The sequence below is a fragment of the Falco naumanni genome, chromosome 7 (genome assembly GCF_017639655.2).
Source record: "Falco naumanni isolate bFalNau1 chromosome 7, bFalNau1.pat, whole genome shotgun sequence".
In the NCBI taxonomy this organism is placed as follows: domain Eukaryota; kingdom Metazoa; phylum Chordata; class Aves; order Falconiformes; family Falconidae; genus Falco; species Falco naumanni.
The window spans coordinates 49398125-49415467 of record NC_054060.1 but is presented as its reverse complement, the minus strand read 5'-3'; the positions used below and the strand labels follow the sequence as shown (position 1 = coordinate 49415467).

Genomic DNA, 17343 nt, shown 5'->3' with positions numbered 1-17343 from the left:
AGTGTGGAGGATTTCTCCCTCTACCAGGAATATACTGAACTAGGTCTATCACAAATCAAGTAATGTATTTGCATGTGCTTTAGAGTATCTTTCTTGAAATGAGCTGTGCAGTATACTTGATTCTGAGCATTAAAAATATTGAGGTCTTGTGAGTTTTTTATATTGTATAAAGATACGAAAGTGAAAAGCACTGACTCATTTGGCTATAAATTGTGTATCATAGGATTCTTAACATATCGCATTTTCTTAAATTCCGTTTGGGAGGTCTGTTTCTGTATGGAAGGAAAACATGGAATGTTTCTCTTCCAGCTGTTGTCTTTCAATAGCAACTATTTATAACAGCACTGCACTTCATGGATCAAGGTTGCTGTAAACAACGAGTTGTAGGTGTTATATACATCGCAGTTTCTGAAGTGCATCTAGCAGAGTAAAATAGGATGTGATGATGATGAAATTACAGCGATGTCATAATACAAACACAGACTGCTCAGGTTGCACAGGAAAACTGTTTTAAGTAGTGTGATTCTGGAGAGTGGTATCAATGAGACTTTTAATAAAAATGATCAACAGTAATTTGTCAAAAATCAGTCTAATACACTTTGCCACATGCACTCCTATTTGTCTTTCTCCTGGAATTCCGCACCCCTTCTGTTGAATTCTGGTGACTCCTGTGCGTCCTTCCTCAGGAAAGGTAACATTATATAACTTCCTGGGAGTGTGACTGTGCTTTCACAGTCATAGAAATGGAAATGGCAACTGCTACAGCCCTACAGGAGTAGAGTACACCTTCCTGCAAGGCAGGAGAGCTCTCAAAAGTGAGCTTTTCAACTGTGATACACCATTTTGTTCAGTTCTGACCAATTTTACTGTTTTTCCCCCATGTTGAAGGAGATGGAAGAACACATGAGAAGCATGCTTCACCACAGAGAACTTGAAAACCTGAAGGGAAGGTACGAGAACAATCTTGCATCCTTCCTCTCTGCATTTTGTCTGTCACTCTCTGGAAGAAATCATGTCCTGTTTTCCCATACAAGCTGAGTTGCACAATTTATTTTTATGTATCACTTAATTGCATGCCTTGTGATAAAGCTGTGAATTAACATGTTCTCTTAATGTCAACCACTCAGGAGGCAAAGAATGATGTGGAAGAAAGCTCTCTTGTATTTCTTGGACTGCAGTGAAATAAAGAACATGTTTTTTAGGTCTTGGCAGTTTCATGCTTGGTTTTTGGAAGGGCTGAAATACTACATTTGGCGGAGTTACTGGTGTTTTCATTTCTAAAAAGTTTTCAGTGATATAGAAGCAATTGTTCATCTTTTAAACCACTGTGAAAAGACTGATATTTTGTATGTAAAGGCTGCATCTGCTTGAGTGACTGCCTTGTCCTGTGCCACCCTGGTCCAGCTGTTTGGTTAAGGGACCTAACCATGTGGATGGTGTCTTCCTTCTGGTTTCCTTGGTTTAATTTGCAACCTTTGGAAAGCAGGAGGAGGGAGTTAAGGGGTATTTAAGTATCATCCTGATAATATGAAATCAGGTTGTAACCAGAGTGCATTTTTAAAAATGCTTTCAGATGTATGGATTTTGAGGTACCTGGCAAGATCAGATAGTCTGCACGTAAATATTCGATCTACAGACTAATTTTTAATCTTCTTGCAGCACAAACTTTATGTGGAAATGGCAAATATTTTAATGCCTTTTAAAGGGCTAAGAAGTGATCCTCTTAAAACTCTTAAGAGGTGTGGGAGATCCATTTTGTCAGGACATCTATCTTGTATCCAGGGAAGAAAAACTGTAGACCATTTGTGTTCACACGCTAGCTTTTTGTTCACATAGCTTTTATGCTGTTTTCTGTAAGGTGAAAGCAAGCAGCTGTTAGGGCTGCTCCAGGCCCCTTTTTAAAAAAGTTAACTATTAAAGAAAGGCTAAATGAAATTAAGGCTCTGATCTATACCATGATAGATACTAATGGCATCGTACCATGTGGTTAAGTTGTGCTGAAACTGTTCTGTTTTACTACATTTCAAAACTAGAGGAAGTTAGAAACTTACTTCTCTTCAGTAACTCTATATGCAAAGTATGTGAGTAGCTGCAGAAAAGTGTCCGCATTTGGAGTACAAGATTGTATTACGTACCTGCCACAGACGAAGACCCTTAATTGAGCCAGCTGTATAGTATTTTATACTACTATTGTGTATAATCACTAAGTATTGCTGTAGTTTGTCTAAATCAGCACTTTAAAATGTTTCTAGGTTAAGACTTCCAGAAAATGCATAGCGTATGTGTATGCCCACTTACATCTGCTAACATTTCAAATTCTGTGTAAAATAATATAACCCTTATGGCAGGACAGTATGTAAAAAGATACTGCTTACCTTGAAGTGCATATTGACTGTCTGTTAACAACCTCTGTTGTCTAATTTCTGCTTCCATTTAATATTTGATTAATTTGTCTGCGGCTTCACAGCAGGTTAGTAAACTGGGGAAAAAAACTTCCACCTTTAGAATCTTTATCACCAACCTGTTTTAAGGCGGGGGTTTGTGGACTATCAAAATGTGATTATTTTTCTTTCTGATATTTTTTAACTCTTGAAATGAAATTTGTTTTAGTGGGATTCAGAAAACCTTCAAGTTATCCAGATCAACAAAGTTGTTCTTGTGTCACACTGAGAAAACATATGAAAGCAGCTTTTTGGAAGCTATTTCTTTTTTTCAGTAAAAATTGCTTTGTAGTAAAGATGGAGGACATAAAAGTGATAAATTCTTCTTGTTCCCCACCCTTTTCTTTTTTTTTTTCCCCCCTGTCCTGCCATTGCCATCCCTTGCTCAGCCCTACAGTTCTTTTTCTGAATTCAGCTACTTACTTAAAAAGAAAAGAAAAACAAAACACAAACAAAACTCCCAGATAATTTTGTTTTCTCTGCCCTGTACAACGGTATCTTGGGAGCTAGGAACGTTCTGAAAATATGACTGGGATCAAGCGCATCATGCTGCTTGGTATCTGTCCTGTTGAGTGTGAAAAGGATGTTCTGTTACTGAACAGCTGGGAGGGGGTGCTCAGAAACTGGAATGTCCTCTGCACTAAAACCTGCCTTGGGGCTTCTGGTCAGCTAACTTGTAGTGCATTTGTGTTCTGGACTTTCTTTGGATGGTGATTCTGAGGTCGTCTTAAAATTTCACACATTTTGGCATCTTATTTCTGGCCTTCTAAGTTAATGTTTGTTTATTTTTGTTAGTTTATGACTTTTGAAGGTCACAGTAATTTCAAGTTTACGTATGTGTCTGCAGTGACTTTTAAGTGATCTGACAGTTCTTGGGTTTCCACTTCCATAAGACTGAAATTAAATTAAATTTGTTTCATCATCATTTCATTTTCTGTTACAAAGGTAACTGTCTTCATTACTTTTAGAAGAATGCATGGAAGATGTTTGTTCTCAAAATGAATGATGAACTTCATTTTTCACTCTGCAGAAGCAGCCTTGTTCTCTTCCCCTGTGCTTCTCCTTCTTCCTCTCATTTAAGATTAGTAGAAGTCTTTTCAGAGCCTTGCAGCCTTGTAAAGCAAATGGTACTCTCAAGTAGAAAATGTGAAGCACAAGCAACAGCCTTGTGAGTGTGGTTGAATTGTGTAACGGAGGATAATACCGTTAAAATGTGTAGTATCAGCATCTTATTACCTTCACGTTTAGCATCATCACTTTTTAGATTTTCTGTAGGGAAGAGGTAAAGGAAATGCATACATTGGTTCACAGTTTCCTCCTTTTAAAGTTAATTTAGTAATCTCAAGAGCTAGAATAATTTTCTGAAACATTGTAAGACTTTTCTCTTCTTGAAGTCTTATTCCATGTGATACATAGGGAGAATTGGTTGTCAAGAACCGAGCTTTAGTGGTTTTGTTTTGCTTTTTGGTTTGTTTTTTGTTTTTAAATTGAAATGAAATAATAATCTTGTATGAGGCATATTGAGTCTGCCATCTGAAGCACACACACATCCAGTAAATAAAGCTCTTGAATGTGTTCATACTGAGAATACTTTTGTTATGTTTATTTCAAACTGCTTTTGGCCTTCATGTTGAGCAACTGTGATTTGAGTTCCTGTATGATAGGGAAATGCATAGACATGATCAGTGTGTGTCATGGAGTGTGCTCAGTTCTGGCTGATATTAATGGGGATAGGTGAAGGAAAGAACTGAAGGAAATGTAAATTCCCTTAAGTGCAACTAGCTGAACCACTAACCAATTCATGTTAAATTAAAGCAGTTTTTCTTATAGAAAAAAATAGTGGTTTTATTCTTTGGATTCATAGAGATTAAGAACAGGACAGAGAAATCTTTTCTTTCCAGATGGTCAGTTAGTCCAAGAGCGACAGCTTTGTAATTAGGAACTCGCAAGTTATAAGTGATAGAAAGAAGTTCTTTGTCCTTAGGCCAGCTGCTAACTCACTGGCTTTCTCCAAAGTAAGTAAAACCTTGCATTTATTCAGTTAGTCTATAAATGAGGATGATGGTTTTATGAAAGAATTGAAACATGGGTCAGAGGGAGGATTTGGATTGTTTTCTAAAACCTAATTAGTACCACTGTTTCTCATTGAAGTTTCCTTATGATTGAAGTGGAACGTTATGTAAAAAGAACACCTTTTTCAGCAAGAAACCAGCTTTCTATTTGCAGTTTGCCTTGTGTGATGTCCTAAGTTAAAAACAAGTCTTATTAGCAATGCATAGATGTGGCATTTATGAACATGGAGAGGATTCTTCAATGGCATTAGTAACATTTACTGATTGTATTTGCTTATCTTTATTGGGTTAACTTGCATATTTATTAGTGAGTGTGAAGTGCAAAATGAAGTACACCCTCTGGAAAATACAAACTAAGTTGTAGGCTTCTGACTTAGTAAATATTTATCCAAATATTTAATCGGGAATTAGTTAGGCCGCAACATACAAAATAAATGTAAAAAAATAATTTCTAATAATTAGTCTATTTAAAATAAAATCCTCTCTAACGGTGCCTGAATGACAGCATTGGTTAAATAGCTCAACTATGTTAGCAGGAAACCCACAAATTTCCAGGATAAATAAGACATAGCTGCTGACACGCCATTAACAACTCCAATAAGGATATTTGCTCAATATCTTGAGTGAAGGTGCATCTTTTGGTTGTTTTTTTTTTTCTTATTTTATTTTTAACTTTACTCAAAAAAAAAAAAAGACTTCAGATTTGTCTTTTTTTTTTTTTTTTTTTTGTATGGATCTGATTTTTTTACCCCCAGTCATGAACTGTGTGTTGGTATTATAATGCAACTGTTATAAGACTTTGGTCTCAAGTGTGCCATAGGGATATGCAGATCTGCTTTTATGAATTAAACAGAATTGAAGAAAGCATTGTGGAGGCAGGCAGTGGGTCCTAAGTTAGTCCTGCTGAGTTATTTGCAGTGGACTATGCTCTCATTAATTTTTTTCTGACTTTTTTTTAACTGGTGCACATACTTTCCTTGTTTAGGTTTATTATTAACAACATATTTCCTTAATAGTGGAGTATTGAAAGGTTTTGTCAGGAGAAAGAAATCAGGTATTTTTAGAAATCTGAATTTCTTGGGGAGGGGGGAGGTAAAAAAATGTTGTAACCTTAATCCAGTATTCACAGAAACATGAGTAAAGCCATTTGTCTGACACAGCTGTCAACTTCCTCCAGCTGAAATAATTTCTGTATTTTTTAAGATCAAGTCCTCTAAAGTAGAAAGCAGACCTCATGCACACTTGAACCAAATAAAGTACAGTGAACTGAAGACACCCTTCCATCACTCGTTGTGCTGTGGAGTCTTTGCATTCCAGGCAGCAGTCTCAACTGTCCCAGTTTAGATTATGTTGTATCAGGATTGGCTGTATGCATGTACTGCGTCCTCCCTCTTCTAAATTTCACTGGGGGAAGGCTCAAGGCAAGGATTAAATGTAGAAGCTGTCACCAGGCTTCCCCAGTGCAGCTGGCACCATGGATGGGCTTCAGAGCAGCTCCTGCTAGCTCTGTAAGCCTTCCACTCTGCCTCCGTGCTCACTATGTTTCCTCTGATAAGATTTTGAGTACAACAATTCAAGAAGAATTCCTTCTCTCAGTTAACACAGCTTTATTACCAAGTCATTTACCTCTTGATTGTTGGAAAAAAAATCTTCGAAACTGACCATCAAGAAACTAGACCTTGAAAGAAAAAACCCCAGAGAATTCAAGTAAGTTAAATATACTGAGCAAAACTAGTTGCCTTGAACTTGGGCACATTCAGAGGAAACAAAGTAAGACCAGAGATACGTGCCGTGCCATGCCTGTTGGCAGAACTGAAAGTCCACCCTCTGCCTCTCTTCCTAGGGACAGTAACCATGAATGCCAGGTGTGCAGGGTGACCCTGGTGGGTTTGTCAGCATATGCCAAGCACATCTCCAGCCAGCTACACAAAGACAATGTTGATGCCCATGACAGGAAAGAGGAAGAGAAAGAAGAGGCAGAAGAAGAATACCTTGACAAAGAACTGATTCAACTAATCAAGCAAAGGAAGGAACGGAACCGGTGAGTCTTCCTTTCCCCTATTAGGTCATAGAATTGGTTTTAACACAGTTGGGGTATGCTCGTAAGGTGTAGGTGCTCACGAAATGTACACTGCCTGTAGCCAGCATATATGTTACGAGAACAATCCAAGTGATCTGTGTGGATATTGTAGTTTCAACATGTAAATGTGGTTCTGCTGAATGTGCCTGTTCTGTTGATCTGCTACTAGTAAGGAAGCACAGCTATTCTCCATTATGGATAAAAACAGTCCCCAGTGTGGAATCGTGGATTTTGAGAGCCCAAATATTTTTATTTTAATATTTGATACCCATTTAACTGAAAGGCTTAATAAACATGACACTAGTGCTAATACTCTTTGGGGTGAGGTGTGTCTATAGGAACTGGCCTTTTAGAAACTGTTGCTGAAAAGGTTATGTTATAAAACCCTAATCTGTCTATTTTTAAAATTAATCGGATTTCTCTGTCAGTGTCACACTGAAATCCCGTAATCCTTGAATGAAATTTCTTACCTGTTTTATCTTGCTGCTTACCATTAGCTAAACGTAATTCTGGTGGCTCACTATGAAATGGAAGGCTGCAGAGAGTAATAAGTATTGCCTTTTATCTTCTGTGTAACTCTGCAACTGTGCATTGCAAATATGTTCCAGTTGGGAATATATTGTTTGAATAGATTTATGGCATGGGGGTGGTATTAAAGGGGCATACGATTTTTGAAAGAAGCTCTTGCTTGTTGTGGCTAGAAATCTCAAATAGTGTCTCCCAGTGCACAAATCTGTGGTTGTTCTTGGTTTTGACAGTGTTCTGTCATACTAGGGTGTCCCTGTACTGCACGATGGTAATGTTTTCATATTGGTTAACGTAGGTAGCAACAATGTCACTTTTCCTGTTTTATAGTAAAGGAGTAATGCTGTCAGTACAGTGGTATTCTGAGGCAACAAATCTTAGAAAGTGTGTCTGCTGAATGCTGGTTTGGAGTGGGGGGGAAAGAAAGTATATGGATTAAGTTACTAATACGGCAGGGTTGGTTTTTTTTCTTTTACAGCAATAGTCAACTAGATCATAATCTAGTTGATGCAGCTCCTAGAATTTACAGTATCACTTAGGCATTGTTTCTTTGAATCTTTGTTTTAGAGCTCAACTTTATCTTATGCAGTAGGCCATTTACTATTAGAGAGTAATTATTTGCATCTTTTAGCAAAATTGGAATGCGTTGAAAACTTAGAGTGGTACAATAGGAACTTTTAGTTCACTCAAATCAATTGTTTTTGGGCAGTAGTGTGAAAGTTTCCTGTCTTGTGTATCCAGGAATCTGGAATGAATGTATTCCTGTGATGCCAGAAAGAAGCGTTTCTGTAATCAGTTCTTGGAAAAAACTTTTATTAAATGTGGAATAAATACTTGGAACATTTAGACTGCTGACCCTAGGAATAGCTGTTGGTGTTAAGGTAGCATTTATCTTTAAATGTGCATTTAGTAATTTACCACGTGCTCGTGATAAGTTGTCAAGCACAAGTACTATCCAAAGGGCAGTACATAGCGCTTCTGGGAGGCTCATACAGACTCAGCGTTGCAGGCTGTGGACTGTTCCAGTCTGTTGGTTAAAATAAGAATAAATATTTTTGTATCTGAGGTAAAATTTCTGTGGATGTTTTACATCTGTGTTTTAACTGAAGCTTTATAAACTGGGTCATGATCTCAGTTGTTTTCTCCACTAAGTAACTGCTTCTCTCAGCCAAACTTTCCTTCTATTTTGTATCAATTTGCTCTAGATATGCTATCTAACACCAATGGAATAGTCTTCAGAAAAAAATTATCTTACTACTAATTAATTTTTCATCTATCAAGATTACTTAAATAACAAAGATTATACAACAGATAGGAGCTCTCTTTTTGTTTGTTTCTTAATATTCCATTCTATTTACTAGTTATTGGACTAGTATCTTCTGAGTTAAACAGAAATATTTAAGAATTAGTCTATTGAACTGTCCCTACACCAAACCAGTTGTTCTTGTAAGAGCAATTTTGAAATACCGTATTTAAGTGAAGGTACTACATTAGTTTTGAAAGTTGAACACTACAGAAGCCTGAATAGTAAAGCAGCTAAATAAACTACCTCTGTCTCTTTTTATTAAAAAAAAAGTTTTCTTCCCAGTGCAAATAAAACGCATGAGACTTGTGTGCTGTTGGATTTGTGTGGAAAGGCATCAGTATTTAGGTTTTCTCAATTGTTTTGTAGGCAAGCTGAATCAAGCTGTGCAAATCAAGAATTAGAATGTGATGATAGGAGATCACAGAGAAGGCGAGAAGAAAGAGCTACTTACAAAGAAAGAGAAGCTTATGACCAGTCATTGTGGCATCATCATAATGCATCACAAAGGGACTGGAAATGGGAAAAGGATGATTATATTAACCCTAGACAAGGCAAATTTTCACACTCTCAGAGGAGCCTTAATATAAACAGACATTCACTTGGCCCAAGGGGACACTCTGGATGGCACCAGAATGTTTCAGGAAGCTCTTCAAATTGGCGTAACTATGGGAATTCTGGAAATGTTTGGCATCCAAGTGGGCGGAGAGGAGGAACATCAAACTGGCACCACGGTGCCAGGGAGAGAAATTCTACTTGGCACTCAGAAGGAACAGGTCATTTTTCTAGCTGGAATTCAAAGAGTTATGGAGGAAACTGGAAATCTAGTCCTCATGGTGCAAATGGCTGGAATTTTGGAAGCTCAGGAGATACATATTTGGTAGATCCTATTAAATATAATAAGGAAAGATATGCATGGCAGCAGCAGGAGAAAGATATTGATGTTCTGCCATATAGAGATCGAAAAAATAAGAGTGACTTGCTTGATTTTACTAGTGATAAACTTCCTTCTGAGGGGGCATTGGATTTTGGTATGTTGAAGCAACCAGAAGGCAAAACTTCAAGAGTCAGTGGGAAAAGTGGCAGTCCTTCCAGAGATAAAATGTATCGCTGGACTCCTTACCGGTCCCAGAAAGCTGCAGAGCAGCAACCATGGTCTGAAGATAATGTTTCTAAAACTCCAGATAAAATGGATTCTGTATTTATGCCTCTTACTGATTCAGCAATGAAGGGAGAAGCTTGTGAAGCCAATGTTAGTCTTTCAAGACTTAAACAAGAAGCATCTTCCCCTTCTAATGTAACCTCAGATCATCTTGATTCTTGCAAGGTAATGAAAGACTGTTCCAGTGGTGAAAAGCCTGACAGAGATGATGGCAGGAGTAGTAGGATGCCATCACTGAAGTCTCCTCTTCTGAATATCACAGATATAAAGTTATCTTCCCCAAAGCAAGACACAAACAGTCTTTTAAAAAATGTCAAGCTCCTGTTATCCTCAACTAGTGAAGAGCAGAATCATTTGAATGCACTGAACTTGGAAACAAACAGTGTCTCCTCTTATTCATTGAACCGGCATCGTGCGTGTGCTGGTAACTTACAAGACAACACAGATGTGCTTGGTAGCAACCCAGAGCCTGTTAATAACTTCAGTGAAGCAGAACAAAACCCCAAAGATGTTCAGTCCAACCATTCCTTGCAAAATACTCCCTTAAGCTCTTGCAAGCATACAAGTAACCAGAATAGTGAAGAAACTGGGAAAGCATCACCAAAGAACGAGTTCAGACTAGATTCATTAGAAGATGTGAGCGATGATGATTTGACCGTACGTGAGAAGTCAGAAGCAAGAGTTGAAAAGTTGTGTTCTTCTGTTAGTTCTTGTTTACCCTGTGACACTCCAGAAGGTAAACCTGCCACCTCTGAAAAGGAAGGTGATGAAAAGCCAGCTGCTTCGAGTGTTGTTTCTGCCAATCTAAAAGATTCTGCGATTCAGATGGGATCCACAGTTTCTCCGTTGAGTGGTCAGGACCATTTGCACGTGCGTTTGAAAACTGCTTCACAGGATGGAGAAGGGGACGAAGAGCATGTCAAGTCACATGATCACTTTGAAATGGAAGGTTTTGAAAATCCTTCAGATCATGAGTTGCAAAAAGGAGGAAGCCAGTCATTAGGCCTCCTTCTTCCTGATTTAAGCAAACTTGGCCTCCCTGCCTCCCTGCAAAGAGACTTGACACGACATATTAGTCTGAAGAGCAAAGTTGGGACACATCTTCCAGAGCCCAATCTCAATAATGCACGGCGTATTCGGAATGTGAGCGGCCATCGGAGAAGTGAGACAGAGAAGGAGTCAGGGCTAAAACCCACCCTTAGGCAGATTCTTAGTGCTTCCCGGAGAAATGTAAACTGGGATCAAGTCATCCAGCAGGTAACAAAGAAGAAACAGGAACTTGGCAAAGGTTTACCAAGGTTGGTAGCTCTCAGATCTAATGTGCTCTGTGTGCGTGTTGAGGGGAGTGGGTGGTTTTTCTCCAAATCCGAAAAGAATTCCAGAATCCTAAAACTAAGACTTCAGAATGAAGCTTGCTATACCACGATCTTTTGCGTATACAAATAACTTTACAGGTTTTGTGATTGATGCTGCTATGGATGTCTATCCATAAATAATAGCAGTCTGCTGCTCAGAAAAGGTTCTGATCATTTCATAATAGTTGCTTAATATTTGAATATGGAGACTAGCAATATATTTGCTTTTCAAGTTCTAGTAAGTGGAAGAATGTAAAAATGCAATCACAATCTGAACAGTGCTGTGACTTGCTTATTTCTTCATTTATTTAGGACTACAGGAAATGCTTGCATTGCTGCAGGCAGAGTAAATGCTTCTGCTTCACTTGTTAATCTTTTAACCTGATACGCTGGTTTTGTGTTTAGGGCAAGCAATTATATAATACTTCACTTTTGAAACGTTCTTCAAGCCTGAAGTTTTTGAAGCATCTTAAAAAGATGTCATATTTGCTTATTCCAAACCAAGTTTAGAATAATTATAGTAACGTGATTTCCGACTTGGAAATCATGCTGTTGGTTCTTAGCAACTAAATCTAATTCTGTGATACACAAGAAGATACTCCTTTGCCAGATGAGACAGAAAGCACAGAATACCGGTGTAATGAGTTGCCTGATCTCTTAAAGCAGTAATGTGCATTTGGGGAAGGGGGAGGCTTTTTTCTAGATTTAGCTGGCTTGTTACATGTGTATTTATTTTTCTTTTTATCTTGTTAAAGGTTTGGCATAGAAATGGTGCCTCTTGTTCAAAATGAGCAAGAGGGTCTAGAGCTCAGTGAAGAATCTGATCTGTCTACTCTAGAAGGATTCCAGTGGGAAGGGATTTCCTTAGCAGTTCCTGGCTCAGCCAGAAAACGTAGCTTTTCTGAAAGCAGTGTCATTGCAGACAGAAATCCTTCTGCTTATAGTTTCTTCAATGAACAAGCCAAAATGAAAGAAAGTGGGCAAATAGTTGCAGCCAGCCACTCACATCACATAACATCTGGGTATGAGGCACGCGCTGACATTGAGGCTGACTTGAAACGGAAGACATCTCCTCTTCCTTTGTCACCATTTATGTCTGAAAGAACTGAGACTAGTGGAAGGAGTGACAGTCTACAGGCCACCTCTGAGGCCACAGGTCTCGCTAAACAAGACCAGGAGAGCCCAGAGAAGAGAACTCCTCTTCTTGAAAAACAAAATGTACTAGAAATCTCAGAAGAAAATCGTCCAGCTTCAAATAATGCTTCACTTTTTGCAGTGTCTAATAACATAGATGCAGCTACAGACAGTAGCTGCACATCTGGTACTGAGCAGAATGACAGCCAAGGAATTGGAAAGAAACGAAGAGCAACTGGAGTAAGTGTGCAATTTTGTCCAGCTTTGGTGCCCTAAAAAATGTTTTTTCCTGTCAGTGGTTATTCAGCCTTGGAATTATCTCTGCAAAGAGGACTTTCTCCATTTGTAGCCTCAAACTAATTTGCTTATTTGACTGAATTTGCTTTAAGATTTTTTTTCCATTTCTGCCTTCAAAGTGCAGGACTTCTGCTTAATCTTTTTTAATAGTAGAAATGGCAAATGCTCTTTAACTTTTATTTGGTAACTGGCATGCTCATGCTGGTAAATGAGAGCTGTTAAAATATTTCCATCAAAGTACCTGGTGTAGCAGAAAGGCTCTTTGTCTTGGTTCAAGAGTCTTTGTTTCAAAACTTAAATGGAAGCTAGGCTGTAGTAGAAATTTGTTTTCCTTGATGTTCCTGATCTTATGGTCAAGCAAGACAACCGTTTTACAAAATTATATGCTTAAAATTATGTCTCAAATCTTAATTTATTTCACTGTTCTGTCTTGGATTTACGCAAAGGGGGAAAAAAATGTTTCTGATCAAAATGTTTTTGTTGTGTGCAGAAAGTAATGTTTTAATTCCTCACTGATTTAATCCTCTAGACCTTCAGCTAAGGGCAGAAAATCTGACCCAAGGTGTAGTCTTAAACATCTGAGCAACTAGAAGGCTGTTGGCTTATTTGATATTTCTTTGTAGCTGAGATGAAAACATGGTGCTCACTTCGTTGCCTTCCCTCTTTTTAAGAGCAGACGAAAAGATGAGTTATAGAGAATGTGCAAAATTGGTTGTGTGTTCCTCTCTGAGGGTTATGGTAATGGTTGAAAAGACAGTGGGTGTTTGACTTTTTGATCTAGGCAAAATGGTTCGTGTAGCTTTTGTTAATAAATGATTTTTACTTGCAGGAGGGGTCTTCGCCTGAAATCCCTAGTCTAGAAAGAAAGAATAAGAGAAGAAAAATCAAAGGGAAAAAAGGTGAGTGGATATCGTACTACTAGGTATTTATAACCTCTATATCAGATTCACATGTGTATTTTGACTTGGTTAAAATGCTAGTTCCATAATGTTATTTTAGTGCTTCTTGGGCTCTTAATGGAGATCATAAGGTGGACGTCTCTCAAGTCTGCAACACATTATTCTCTGAAGAGTCCCATGTAAATTTGTCAGAAGTTATTTCTAAGAGAAAATCTTGTGCCTCCTTTCTGCCTGCACTTTATGTGCTTGTTTGCACAGATGGGATGCTTGCTTTCCCCTGCTCAGGGAAGAGACCTTTTTTTCCTTTTCGGATGGAAGTTCTGAAGCGGGAAGCACCCATCACTCCCTTCTAATTCAGCCATGCAACTTTCCCTATCTATTTCTGGGTGGTCTCACCAGAAAACTTGTACTCTGTGTAACTTGGGCTGTGTTCTGGTTTTGACATCTCTGGCAAGGCTTCCTATTTTTTGACTCCTCCTTCCTTTGTCCTCAATGGAAATGAATGTGGACTGCCTCACTCCCTCCTGCTCCTGACCAAACAAAACTCTAATTCTGGCATCAGAAAGGTCTTTCTCAAATGTGCCTAACAGATCCACATCACTGTGTATCAAAATGAACCATCTGTGTTTTAGGCAGAATGTTTTCTTTGGGAATTAAATCATTGCATCACCACCTGGGAGCTTTGGGGTCCAGAAGATAACTTTCAAATGTTCAATTTCTCTTTATTAATTATTTCTTTATAGTAAGAGGTGTTTGGAATGCAGGGCAATTAATATGGATCTTCTTGTGCAAACCAAATTTCACTGCTTGAAAAGGTGGGTTTTTTTATCAGCCTCTGTGTCTTTGATGACTGGTGTTTATTATGGAGACTAATAACACATTCAGTGAAATCTTTCTTTCTCCCTTTCTATGACTTTGCTTTAGCATCATTGTTAAGGTATTAAATCTACTGAAGGAAGCTATAACCTGAATGAACTAAGCAGTACCCAAACTGAAACTTAATTTGGAGAATCTCTGTAATGCCAGAGGATGGTAGAAGGTAGTATAGTAGGATCTTTTACTGAGTACAGTGCTCAGAGACTCCAAGATACCAGAAACATGAGTCTCAAGTCCCAGGATCATCCTGGACAGTAAATGATTGATTTTTTTTTTTTTTTTTTTTTATCATTAGGTTCTTTTTCTCTTAAGCTGCCTTTCCTCAGTTTCTGGATTAATTTAGTTTAAATCTTGTTTAGCTTAAATTTGCTTTTGCCTTTTTGATTACATTAAAGGCAAGTGTGTATTTGTACTTTATGTACACATGTACTTCAATAAAAGATCTTTGTGGTTTGTTCAGCTAAACTAAAACAGTGCTGACAAAGCTATGATGGAAATAGTAGAGTCAAAGTTGAGATCCTGTAAAGAGGAATTACTCAACTTTGCTCTTGTTTTAAGTAGACCTGACTGTTCCTGTGCATAGATACTCCTTTCCAGCTCCTTGGGTGACTCTTGCCCTGATTAATGTGATTTTTTTATGTTCTGAGGTGGTAGTACTTATTGAGGTACCATGTGTAATGTATTGTAATGTCTGGTCAAGTAGAGTTATACTCTTATGTTTTGTTTCTTTTTCAGAGCGTTCTCAGGTAGATCAGTTGTTGGCTATTTCGCTGAGGGAAGAAGAGTTAAGCAAGTCCCTGCACAGTGTGGACAGCAGTCTCTTGCAGGCTAGGGCTGCCCTGCAGGCTGCCTATGTTGAGGTTCAACGTTTCCTCGTATTAAAGCAACAGGTAACAGTGGGCTTTCGAGAGCCTCCAAACTAGAAGTTAGCAGCCTGTAAAACTGCCTTAATTAGGACTGATTTAAACCACAACTGTTTTGCAGATAACCATGGAAATGAGTACACTGAGAAGTCAGAGAATCCAGATCTTGCAGGGGTTACAAGGTACATGATACCACAAAATCACAACAGTGGGATGCTGACTCTCATATTCTTTGAGCTAAGCATCTTGTAAAAGTTGTGTTTAGCTTGAATTCAGTCATTTAAAACGTGCAATAAATTGTAGGCTTTCAAATTGAAGTCTTTATTGTTCAAGTCTGGTCTGTCGTCTTTGGTAGTGCCATCTAGTGGCTTTTTTACAAATTACTCTCTTTGTGTGCTCACAAGAAATGAACTCTTGGCACTACTAAATTTTATTGTAAAATGTGAACATTTTTGTTCTGTGAATTTCTTGTGCTTTTTTTCCTCCCATCTCCTCTTTTTCCATTAGAAACATATGAGCCTTCTGAACTGCCAGAGCAACTTCCCTGCAGCATCTTGAGTGAGAGAAGAAATAGCAAATCACAGATGACAGCTGACTTAATTCCTGCAGGCTCCTTCCTGCCCCTTTTGGACACTTTGTCGTCTTCTGTATCTCCACTGGGAGCTTCTGTTCATGTAAGCATGCCCTCACCATTCCAGTCTTCTGGCATCACACCTACCACTCCTCCTGACTCCACAGTACAAGTTAAACGAGAACCTGTGTCTCCAAAAAGCTCAGAAGAAAATGTGAATTCAGTCCTCCAGAGCTCTCCATGTGCTTCCCGAGCAGGAGAGGTGAAGCAGAAGGATGGTATGTATGGCTTCCCTTTGTTTTAAGAGAACTAGGTTTAAGAAAATAAGGAAAATTTTTTTTTTTTTTTCCCAAAAAGAATGGAAGTTGGGTCTCAAACCTGCAGCATGCTGTACAGGGGTGAACTCCCATTAACTTGTGTAGGGCTTTGTCAATTAATGGTCTTAGAAGCTGGTATCTTCTTCACAGCACACCCAAATGGATTCTACGTTTTTGAAATTAAGCACATGCAAATTGTAGTCATACGCACCTACAGATTTCTAGTTTTACTTAAAAAATAGAACAGACATGAATTTGAAAGTTACATCCTTTTAGTTAATTAAAAAAAAAAAACCCAAAAAAAACCCCAAAAAACCCCAACGCAAAACAAAACAAACAAAAAAACCCAAAACCCCAAACCTTAAAACCTCCCCTGTAATTTTTGTCTTCTACTCTGCTTCCTAAGAGCCTGTGAAGTCAAGCCAGGTGACTTATGACAGTTGTTTGTCATAACAATGTCACTTACCCAAACCTTTAACTTAGATAATTTAATATAAAGTTTAATAAGTAAAATCCTTGTTGAAGGTAAATATAGCCAACACAAAAAGTTTTTCTTTGGTTTAAGTGGAAAACACTATTGGAAAAAGCTGTGCTGCTCTACTTTTATAAGTGTGTTTTTTTCTCAAGCACAAGATAAGTGTTGGCTGAATTTAAGCTTAGACTACTGTAAATAGAAGAATTTTAAAGGTTTTTGGTTTTATACCTTTTTGCAGTTTGCTTCAGATGTAGAATTCTGTATAAATAGTGTTCTTTGTGCTTTTTCAGTCACCATTGCATTTCCAGTATTCCACTCTGTTACATTAAGTTACATTGATGTAGTATTGTGAATTTTGCTTCATCTTTTTTTGGAGGATTTGACAGGGATTATGAAGCTCTAAGGGTGTACGCTAAAGTAAACTTGGGTGGCAGGGGAGAATCTGCTTTTGTGTTTGTTTGCTTCGTTAAGACTCAGCTTTAGGAAGCCACTATCTTTCTTTCACTTTCCCATTTTTATTGGCATATGCCATTCTCTTATGTTGAAACATCAGTAGGGAGAGGTGTAATCTTTCTTTAGAGTTGGAATATTCAGAATAAAGATTTAGTGATCACTAGCTACAGTGGCATGAAGCATCTTGCTTGCAAAATCTTCAGACTTCACTGATGTTTGTGCAGGCACAACAGAAGCTAAAGAGTGCGGTTTGGTTTTTTCTCTCATAAAGGTGAACCTTCAATGTATAGCTGTACTTATTACTTAAATGATTACTTTTTAATTGTCTTCATCGCATTAGCATATTTTTCAGTTTCCTACAAATTTGTTTTTGATGTTTGTCAAATGTGGTTTTGGTATTGATCAACTTCTGTATGCATTAAATTTTAAATATGTCTGCCATCAAATGAATTTGGTAATTTTTGGGAAAAATAAGGATTTGCCATCAGGTAAATTCTGTAATTTGGTGGAGAGGAGTTCT

The 17343-nt window shown here is 38.0% G+C and overlaps 1 protein-coding gene across 3 annotated transcripts in view; it reads left to right on the top strand.

Annotated features, from left to right (window-relative positions):
- ZNF106 (zinc finger protein 106) overlaps positions 1-17343 on the top strand; it is a 42926-nt gene that overhangs the window by 8478 nt on the left and 17105 nt on the right. For 2 of the 3 annotated variants that reach the window (XM_040599882.1, XM_040599880.1), the window contains exons 3-10: positions 889-950; positions 6357-6554; positions 8791-10881; positions 11694-12312; positions 13199-13268; positions 14880-15034; positions 15129-15189; positions 15515-15856. In XM_040599882.1, the coding sequence (XP_040455816.1) occupies positions 889-950; positions 6357-6554; positions 8791-10881; positions 11694-12312; positions 13199-13268; positions 14880-15034; positions 15129-15189; positions 15515-15856 (3598 nt within the window). Of the gene's footprint in view, positions 1-888; positions 951-5974; positions 6221-6356; positions 6555-8790; positions 10882-11693; positions 12313-13198; positions 13269-14879; positions 15035-15128; positions 15190-15514; positions 15857-17343 lie in introns of those variants that run through there. The other variant, XM_040599883.1, reaches the window with a different exon arrangement.